The sequence below is a fragment of the Ruditapes philippinarum genome, unplaced genomic scaffold (genome assembly GCF_026571515.1).
Source record: "Ruditapes philippinarum isolate M1 unplaced genomic scaffold, ASM2657151v2 ctg4350_1_1_1_1, whole genome shotgun sequence".
NCBI lineage: Eukaryota > Metazoa > Mollusca > Bivalvia > Venerida > Veneridae > Ruditapes > Ruditapes philippinarum.
In genome coordinates this window covers 87,840-99,022 of record NW_026857813.1, presented here as the reverse complement: position 1 = coordinate 99,022, position 11,183 = coordinate 87,840, and the positions used below count along the sequence as shown (strand labels likewise).

At 32.4% G+C, this 11,183-nt stretch overlaps 1 protein-coding gene across 1 annotated transcript in view; it reads left to right on the top strand.

Annotated features, from left to right (window-relative positions):
- Nucleotides 1–245: 245 nt before the first annotated feature.
- LOC132751141 (ATP-dependent DNA helicase Q4-like) overlaps nucleotides 246–11,183 on the top strand; it is a gene marked incomplete at its 5' end in the record, with an annotated part of 61,861 nt that continues 50,923 nt past the window's right edge. The window contains 2 exons of the mRNA XM_060741263.1: nucleotides 246–428; nucleotides 2,937–3,359. Of these exons, the coding sequence (XP_060597246.1) occupies nucleotides 246–428; nucleotides 2,937–3,359 (606 nt within the window). The remainder of the gene's footprint in view (nucleotides 429–2,936; nucleotides 3,360–11,183) is intronic.

Genomic DNA, 11,183 nt, shown 5'->3' with positions numbered 1-11,183 from the left:
TTTTACCTATGATATATTTTACTGACAGTTCAGATATGAACATTTTATCTACATGACAGTTCCGATATGAACATTTTATCTACATGACAGTTCCGATATGAACATTTTATCTGCATGATTTGAATTTATGGTTCAGATATAAACATTTCATCTTTAAATTATTTAAATATATAGAGTACATATGAACATTTCAAAGAAAAATGTTTGAAATTATAGCTCTGACATAAAATTTCCTTTTGTCGTAGGTTTTACAGGAGAAGCTTGGTGTACAAAATTTTCTCGGATTGACAGCAACAGCTACTCTGTCGACAGCTTCGGATGTTGCCCGTCATTTAAAGATTTCAGACTTCAGGAAAGCCACTGTTAGAGGTTCACCAATTCCTAAAAACCTGATTCTATCTGTCTCTAGAGATGAGGATAGGGAACATGTATGTACAGACAGGGTTTTCATAATTAATAGATTGGCGATCCATATTATCTGTGGAAAGGCTGTTAAAGTTGATGATATTTTCAGCCTGTAGATTAAAATTTCTCCTTTGACCCTTGGCCAAATCTGTTGTTTTCATTGGCACATCTGTTGCCTCACATAAAAATGCAAACCCTGTATGTAATATAAACAAGTTACATTGTATTTCTTTGTTTTCATATTTACTCACCTCTAGGTCTGCCTCATGAGATGGGGTCTAAACTTTGCATTCACCCTTCACCTGCTGAATTTGTATTATATAATATTTATAGCTTTGAATTTGGAACAGTTTATACAAAGTTTAAGGAAGTTAATTTTTAAAATATTTTGGCTAGAAACAGAATAGAGTCTTGTCAGACTGTCTGTATATCTATCTATGGCCAAAACGTCTTGATAATTAGACACAATATGTCCTTCGGCATGTACTTAAATATTCAGTTTTATTGCAATTCCAGTCTCAGAATGTTTGATGGAGCATGCAACCTTTCTATCTTTCCTTACAGTACATTTATTGACCTAAATCTAGGTGCTTGGTGTGTTTTGGTTTCGCCCATGAACATTTACCTTTTGTTAGTGTTTCAGGTTAATTGGTCAAAAGTATTGAGACTAAAATGTATTGTTTTAGCTCACCTATGCACAACATGCTTAAGGTGAGTTCTTGTAACAGTGTATGTCATTAGTTGTCAGGCTAATAGAATTTTCTTTATAATAAAACCTTGTCCATGCAAACCATATCCTCAGGTTAGCTTTTAAGGACCATTTTAGGCCTCTTGCTACTTTAAACCCAATTTTGCTGTCATTAATTTTCCAATATCTTGATATTTGGTATAAGGGGGTCTTGCATCAACCTCTAGCTTCGGGCTTGTTTTATGTCAATTTGGTCATAAATAGATTTATGTACATTCTTAATCATGCTTTCACTAACTGAAATTGCATCAAGTTAAAAATCACTGAGACTCAAAATTGTTTTCTCTTTATTATCCCAGGCTTTTACAGTACCGAAAAATTCATGGCATTTACTAACCATTCACTTTGTGGATGGCCATGATCCTTTGCCCCTCCCAGGAAATGTGGTTGTTTACAACATGGTTTTCTTGTTTGTTTCAATTTAACAATGGATTTTGTCTGTACAATATTAACTTCATGTTTTTGGAGCATCAGTTTGTTTTACTGCTAAATAATTTATTAGAAATCATTGCTCTTACATAAGAGGAGCATTTTAAGTTAAAATCAGAAAACAAGCTTTTGTGATTGACATTAATGCCCTGTTTTGGTGAAATATTAGACTGGAAGAATCAGCAGGGTTGTTTAATATACTGAAATGATAGCAATAATAGCTTTCAGACACAATTGCACAATGCAATGAAATATTTTATTGAAGAAATGATAGAAAATAAAAGCATATTAAAATAATTTTGCAGCTGGAATAAGGTTACACAGCTTGCAGATTGAATTAATTGTTTTTCCCTTCTGTTTTTCTGGATAGTGTGCATTAAATACTTTTATTTATGAGTGAAATGTGCATTGCATATTCTTTATATTAGAAACAAATCGCAAAATTTAAAATCTTAAAGACATCAAGTGAAACACATAAAATGAATAACTCTGCAAGGGATAACAAAGAAGTATATACAGAATATTAATTTAAATTGATTTTTTGTGCTTTTCTTAGCCAGATTTGAGTGAAAAACTTTGTATTCATATTTCGGTCATTTACACTATCAAAATGATTATACTGGAAAAACTTGGCAAGGGAATGACCTGAAATTTTGCACACAAGTTATTGGTCCAGACTTACATCAGTCAGAAATGTGAGAAAACCTCAGTGAAGTCCCTTTTAGAATTAAAAGCCCTCTTTTGTGAGTTTTATTTCTAGATACTACCAGTTTAATTAAATATGTATTGCATCTTTATGCCCCCACTACTAAGGGGGTTGGGATATATAAATTTGTCAATGAATCAGTCTCATTGTAATTTTTATCTGACAAAACAATCCAATTGACTTATTGATTTGACTTTAGCTTGACCTTGATGATGCTTTCTTGTTACATGTAATGTACCTGAAATAATAAGGGAGCATATAGGTTTTTCTTCTTTAAAAAGTCAGTTGGCCATTTGGTTATGGTAGACAAATTCAAATCACTTGCCTCTTGTTAATGTGGGTTCGAATCCTGTCAGAGACTTTTCTTTACACAAGGTGCCCGCTTGTGCCAGAAATAATGCTCAAAGAGGCATCAATAGTCTTTCTGTACCAATAAACCTGGTAACTTAGTAATGTTATGACCTTTATAGTGTGACTGTGTCGGTTTGATGTCAAATCCAACAAAACAAACAAACATGAAAATTTTTGGCCTGGCCACTTTTGACATGAAATTATGATCAACGAAAACAATTTTTTGTAGAGTAATGATTTAATTTTTTATTGCAATGTTTACCGGTAATACATGAAAAATATGTTTGTATATCTTAGGCTTTGGTTGGTTTGCTGAAGGGGGAAAGATTTGGAAAGCTGGATTCAATCATTATTTACTGTACTCGCCGTGACCAGACAGACAAAGTGGCCACAATCATAAGAACATGTATGAATACTGGTGCTCCAACTGAGGTAGTCACCAAAGGACGTTCAAAACGACCGAAATTAGAATGGGACGCCGAGAGTTACCATGCGGGTCTTACGCCAGCCCAGAGGAAACGCGTTCAAAATAATTTCATGTCGGGAAAATTACGTGTTGTTGTAGCTACAGTGGCATTTGGAATGGGACTTGATAAATCTGATGTCAGAGGTGTTATTCATTATAATATGCCGAAAAGTTTCGAGAGTTACGTTCAGGAAATAGGACGTGCAGGAAGAGATGGGGAGCGTGCTGATTGCCATGTGTTTCTTGACCCAGAGGTAAGTGATAGTGATAGGTTTTATGGTGGTGGTTGTGATTGTTTATGTTTAATTTATCTGTATTATCAATACTGGTGAAACATTAATTATGGTCACACCTATATTGCAATTATTGCAATTACCATAATTGTGGTCAAACCTGTATTGCAAATATTGCAATAAGAATAGTTATAGTTAAACCTGTATTGCAAATATTGCAGTAAGAATGATTATAGTTAAGCATGTATTGCAATTATTGCAATAACCATAATTATCATTAAACCTTTATTGCAAATTTTGCAATAGCCATAATTGTGGTCAAACATGTATTGCAAATATTGCAATAAGAATAGTTACAGTTAAACCTGAATTGCAAATATTGCAGTAAGAATGATTATAGTTAAACCTGTATTGGTAATATTGCAATAACCATAATTACTAGTATAGTCAAACCTGTAATGCAAGTTTAGCAATAACCATAATTATGGTCAAACATGTATTGCAAATATTGCAATAAGAATAATTATAGTTAAACCTGTATTGGTAATATTGCAATAACCATAATTACCATTAAACTTTTATTGCCAATTTTGCAATAGCCATTATTATAGTTAAACATGTATTGCAAATATTACAATAAAAATAATTATAGCTAAACCTGTATAGGTTTTATTGCAATAAGAATGATTATAGCTAATTTTGTATTGCAATTATTGCAGTATTGATACTTGTAGTCAAACCTGTATTACAAGTTTTGCATTAAACCTTATTGCAATCCACGTAGCATTGTGTTGATTGTTTTGAAAAACAATATAAACTTAAACTGAAGCTCTGTTTGAAATGTGAAAATCTCTACGAAATACATTTAACACTTGTATTAAAATATGTTTGAAAGGATGATGTTTACAACACTCATATGTCTTTCTCAAGCAATAGAAATAAAGGTGTACATTGACAAGGTTGTGAGTGCTTGAAGTAGTGAAAATACACCATTGTATATTTTGATGAAATATTTGAGAAAAAATACTTGGGTATGAGGCTTTTGTCCCAAATTATGTATTGGCTGACACTGCTTTCAAGTATATTGGTATACCTGTTTATTTTTGACACCACTTACATCTGTTTTTAGTCCCCTACCGGTTTACCGGAGGGGACTTTAGGTTTACCCTCCGTCCGTCTGTCCGTCTGTCTGTCCGTCCATCCGTCTGTCCGAGCCAACATTTGATTATTATGAGCTTCATTCCGTAGTTAAATAAAGAACATAAACTCATAAAATTTAAAATTAAGAGCTATTTTTTGTTTTTATGAGCTTATTTTGCTTATGGACGTTGGTCCAGGTGGTGTTTATGAGCTCATTTGCCTCATAAACATCAAATTTTGGTACGTCAGTCCGTCCGTCCACAAAACTGGATCCCGCGATAACACAAAAAGTACAGAAAATATTTTAATGAAACTTGGTATATGGATAGATGGCAGTATGGAGATTATGCACGTCTTTTTCTTTTCTTCCTATGTTGAAAATTCTGGTTGCTATGGCAACAAATAGACTGAAAATATGGCAAATTTTACACATAACCTGGATCCCGCGATAACGCAAAAAGTACTGAAATTTTTTTTATGAAACTTGATATATGGATAGATGGCAGTATGGAGATTATGCACGTCTTTTTCTTTTTTTCCTATGCTGTAAATTCTGGTCGCTATGGCAACAAATAGACTGAAGATATGGCAGATTTTACACATAACCTGGATCCAGTGATAACGCAAAAAGTATTGAAAATATTTTTATGAAACTTGACATATGGGTAGATGGCAGTATGGAAATTATGCACATCCTTTTCTTATCTTCCTTTGTTGAAAATTCTGGTTGCTATAGCAACAAATAGACTGAATTTCAAGATTTCTGATTCTAGTTTTTAAGTTTTTTCACTATAAGTTCTTTATTTCTTAAGGTATTTTCTTCAAACTTTAAAAATAAGTTGCTAGTCATCAACCACATCATATGTGACAAAGTTTACAACTCTAGCACAAAATTTATCAGAATTACCTCCCTTGAACTTAAAATTTTCATGAAAAAAAACATTGTTTTTTTTAATAACTTCTTTTTTTCTGAACGTATCTACTTCAAACTTCATATAAATGTTTCTTATTATCACTCAACATTTGTGAGTGTTCAATACTCTAGCAAGACTATTTCCAGAATTATGCCCCTTTTGAACTTAGACTTTTTTTTGAGAAATTGGTAATTTTTACTCCAACTTCTTCATTCATGATAGAATTTTCTTCAAACTCCCACATCATTATAATATGACAAGGTTTATAAATCTAGCATCCATATTTCCAGAATTATCTCCTCCTTAAACTTTTAATTTTTCCTATTAATTTTGTTCTTTTAACTTTCATTTACTTCAATTTCAAAATAAATATTCAATATTCATACCTTCATTACTAATTGTTCTTTGTTACACTCACATCATGTATGACATCGTTATCTCCTTTATTTTAGCTCACCTGTCACAAAGTGACAGGGTGAGCTTTTGTGATCGCTTTTCGTCCGGCGTCCGGCGTCCGTCGTCCGTAAACTTTTACTTTAAATGACATCTCCTCATAAACCACAAGGCCAATTTCATCCAAACTTCACAGGAATGTTCCTTTGGTGGTCACCTTTAAAAATTGTTCAAAGAATTTAATTCCATGCAGAACTCTGGTTGCCATGGCAACCGAAAGAAAAAACTTTAAATATCTTCTTTTAAAAAACCATAAGAGCTAGAGCTTAGATATTTGGCATGAAACATCTTCTAGTGAGTGTCTACCAAGTTTGTTCAAATAAAAGCCCTGGAGTCGAAATTGGCCCCGCCCCGGGGGGTCATTGATTTTCCCTATATGCATATAGTAAAAACTTAAAAAATCTTCTTTTAAAGAACTCAAAGAGCTAAGTTATTGAGCATCAAACATGTTCTTATAGGTGTCTACCAAGTTTGTTCAAAGAAAAGCCCTGGGGTCAAAATTGGCCCCGCCCCAGGGGGTCATTGATTTTCCCTATATGCATATAGAAAAAACTTAAAAAATCTTCTTTTAAAGAACCAAAAGAGTTACAGCTAAGATATTTAGCATGAAACATGTTCTAATAAGTGTCTACCAAGTTTGTTCAAATAAAAGCCCTTGGGTCAAAATTGACCCCGCCCCGGGGGGTCATTGATTTTCCCTATATATGCATATATAGTAAAAACTTAAAAAATCTTCTTTTAAAGAACTCAAAGAGCTATGGTTAAGATATTTAGCATCAAACATGTTCTAATAGGTGTCTACCAAGTTTGTTCAAATAAAAGCCCTGGGGTCGAAATTGGCCCCGCCCCGGGGGGTCATTGATTTTCCCTATATGCATATAGTAAAAACTTAAAAAATCTTCTTTTAAAGAACTCAAAAAGCTATGGCTAAGTTATTGAGCATCAAACATGTTCTTATAGGTGTCTACCAAGTTTGTTCAAAGAAAAGTCCTGGGGTCAAAATTGGCCCCGCCCCAGGGGGTCATTGATTTTCCCTATATGCATATAGTAAAAACTTAAAAATCTTCTTTTAAAGAACCAAAAGAGTTACAGCTAAGATATTTAGCATGAAACATGTTCTTTTAAGTGTCTACCAAGTTTGTTCAAATAAAAGCCCTTGGGTCAAAATTGACCCCGCCCCGGGGGGTCATTGATTTTCCCTATATATGCATATAGTAAAAACTTAAAAAATCTTCTTTTAAAGAACTCAAAGAGCTATGGTTAAGATATTTAGCATCAAACATGTTCTAATAGGTGTCTACCAAGTTTGTTCAAAGAAAAGCCCTGGGGTCAAAATTGGCCCCGCCCGGGGGGTCATTGATTTTCTTTATATGTGTAAAGCAAAAACTTAAAAAATCTTTTTTGAAAAAAACCCAAATAGCTAGAGTTAAGATATTAAGCATGAAACATCTTTTAGTGAGTGTCTACAAAGTTTGTTCAAATAAAAGACCTTGGGTCAAAATTGGCCCCGCCCCGGGGTCATTGACTTTCCTTATATGTGTATAGCAAAAACTTAAAATCTTCTTTGAAAAAACCCAAATAGCTAGAGTTTAGATATTAAGCATGAAACATATTCTAGTAAGTGTCTACAAAGTTTGTTCAAATAAAAACCCTGGGGTCATAACTGGCCCGGCCCCAGGGGTGTCATTGTTTTTAACTATATGTGTATAGTAAAAACTTAAAAAAATCTTCTTTTAAATAGCCCAATGAGCTAGAGCTTAGATGTTTAGCATGAAACATCTTCTTATGGGTGTCTACCAAGTTTGTGCAAATAAAAGCCCTTTGGTTAAATTGGCCGTGCAACGTTTGGGGGGTGATATATATACAGGTGAGCGACCTCAGGGCCATCATGGCCCTCTTGTTTAAATTTTGCTTTTAAAATGTTATATTTTGGTAACAGGGATGTTTAAAAAATAACTTTAGACTGTCCTTCAGTCTGTCTGTCTGTCTGTTCACTGTGATCACTTTTAAAGAACTTTTTCAACAAATTTACTTAAAATAGAAACATAAGTGAATGGCCAATGGCCCTTCAGAATGTTGCTTGGGCTCTTACCGGTAGGGGACTTATGGATTGCTTGCAATACTATGATAATTGCTTGTTCATTATATCTTTTACAATTAAATTTTTCTTTTTGTTTGCTGTCGGAAGTATGGTTAGAATGAGGTAAGATTTTTCAAGTGATATTGTATAGTTAAACATTGTAAGTGCTGAATTTATATAGTGATATAAAATATCAGGGATGACTTAACAATACAATGTGAAGTTTTGTTAAAATTTTATGTAGTTTGTCTGTCACAATGAAAAACAATTTCCTTACTTCTTTTCTTTCTGTGAAAAAAAAACACTAGTGTGTATAATTAGTTTATATCTAAATATCTTACTTACTGTGAAGTGACAACAATGTACTGTGTATTGTTAAAATAGTTATATGAAAACAGGTCATATGGTGACATCATTTAATTTTGCTGGGATGAAATTCATGCAAAGGGCATGAATTGTAAGTTCAGGCTTAAATATCATTTAATTTTGCTGGTATAAGATATTAAGTTTGTGCATTTTCTATTAAAAAGATATTAGAATATTGCTAAATACCAATTCAATTTGTTCAAGATTTGAAGTTTGTGAATAAAAGAAAAAATTATTTTGGTCAGCATATTGTCCCCTATCTTGAGTGTATATTTGTCAGTCGGACAGTGATCCCCTCCTGAAATATGACATGGTGAATTGCTGAAACAAGACTTTGTCAATTATAAAATATCATTTGTCACTTCGAGATTCCTTTTCTCAAATTCTAGAAAATTCGCAAGAATTTGCTGTATTGATCTTTTGGTCAATTCAGACTCCTAACATAATTTGTGGCCTGGATTTGTAGTTTTTTTGCGACTATATTTTTGGCCAAGATTTTTCCCCTATTATCCTGTTTTAAGATGTATGTTTTATTCAGTCTCCAACATTTTGGCAGAATATTTCCTTAAAAATTCTAATTATTTAGATAAACATAATGCAATTTAAAGTATAGTTTGTACCATTTCAGCACAAAGCATTGTTGCAGTGTAACTTGGCAATGAAATACTCTCCTATTGTTTAATCCTCAAATGTAAGTTATATTTATGACATGGATCCCCAATTTATTTCTCTATGAAATTGCAGCATTCACTGCTATGTGCGGTATTGTTTTAATTATATTTCAAAACGGAACTAAAAAAATAGAAATATAGGACTATGTCATTTTTGCCTGCAACAGGATTGTTATTTGCACTAAAATGGCTTTCTTTTATGTCTAGGGAATATCTATTTCTAAGACAATATTAATGACTGCAAGAAAATTTGTTAAAGTCTGCCAAAGGAAAAACTGATTTGTCAGGAAAGAGGTTTTCTTAGACAAAATATTCAGTATTTTAGTATTCAACAAACCACTCTTGTTTATCTGTTATTATTTTAGACGTTTGTTCACTGTTATTTTAGACACTATAATTCTCTTCTATTTTAGAGATCAGTTTTGATCTGTTCTGCTATTTAGCAGGATGGTTGTTTTGTAACTTTAAAGGCCGGTAGTCTGATACACCTATTTTTTAGGCTGATTTATTATCAGTTAAGAGGTTGGTTATGTAATTTAAACTAATTCCCTGACTTAAAAGGTAACAGTTTCTTTTTGTAAAGTAATTAAGGCTTTTGAGGTTTTTCGGAGGTTTGGTCTGTGTTTTTAAACATTTGTTTTGTGTTTTCAGTGGTGCTTTCCAAGTACTAACTCCTGTATTTCAGAGATTTATATTCTGTTTTATATCTTTTTTAGACATTTGTATTGTGTGTATAGTGGCATTATCAAAGTACTTACTCTTGTATTTCAAAGATTTATTTTCCATTTAAGATCTTTTATTAGACATCAGCTCTTGTATTTTAATTAAAGATTTATTTTCTGTTTTAGATGATATTTGTCAGGTATTTTAGAAACTTGTTAACAGAATGTTGTTCTAGCTTGAATATCAAATTAAATTTGATAATCATCTAAATTAAATAAAAAAGTGAATCTGTTATTTCTAATTAAAAAAGTAAAAAAAATTTTGTCTTATGTGACAATTGTTTCATCCTGTTTGTAGTTGAAATTTAGATTTCCTGCATTTCTTTTGCATGTTGGCAATGAGTTCTGTTATAGCAATTTTTGTATAGAAATCAAAATACCACTTTGTTTATATTTTGCAACTTTTGTGTCAAATTATTTCACATTCAATGCTATTTTCTCAGGTGATAAGCATCTTACATGTTTTTAATCAGTTATTACAACTTTATAAAACACATAAAACCCCTTTCTATTGTATAAAATATATTCATTTCTGAGGCATAATGTGGCTTTAAAGGTAAATTCCTTTTTACATGCCGGTACACTGTAAGCAAATAGGAAACCGGAAGTTGAAAAACTGACCAATCAGTGCTTGCCTTTAAGAGAAAACTTTGATAAGAAAGTTTTCACTGATTACTTGAGTAAATACTTGGTACTTTACTAAAATGTTCTTGATTAGAAGTTTAGAACAAGTTCAATGCACTCCAATGGTATCAGGAACTTAAGAGAAAATCCAGTACAAAAAAGAACTTTGTACACTGTATTTTCTTCCGGTCACATCAGTTGGACATTTTGGTTAATTGCGGCTGATGAGTCATCGTCCATAAGACCAATGGCAAATTTGTGTTCGTTAATGAATTTAGCCTTTGGAAACTGTTCACAAATCTACTTTTGTTGACTAGAAATGACAATAAATATATAAATAAAGGAATCGTCTGACATTAGCAGGTGCACTTGCTTAGCTGGTAATAGATAATAATTATCGCCCAGTGTGGACATTATATTGGACAAAGATGAAGGGGAAAGCAAAATTATAGACTTCTCTAATTGGTAAATTCCTCTGCAGGTGTAAAGCAAAATTGCCTGAAACACTGGGACAAATTAACCTTTTGGTCAGATGTCCGTTTAGGAGAAAAAAAATCAGTGGTAATAATAGACATAAACTTGTTATAAAAGTGCTTGTTGCTTACTTCATTTATCAAAGTAATTGAGATCTTGCGTAAGATTTTGGTAATTTCTGGTGTTGTGATATTATTCTTGTTTAAAGGTCCATGAAGCTTCTGGAATTAAGTAAAGTTGTAGTGATTTATTATTTTGTATGGAAGTCAAAATACCACTTTGTTTATTTTTTGCTACTTTTATGTCAAAGTAGTTTACAGTTTGCACTACTAACTTCCAGTGATAAACATTTAACAATGTAATCATTTTGGTCCTTTCTGAAGAATAAACAAAGTATTCAT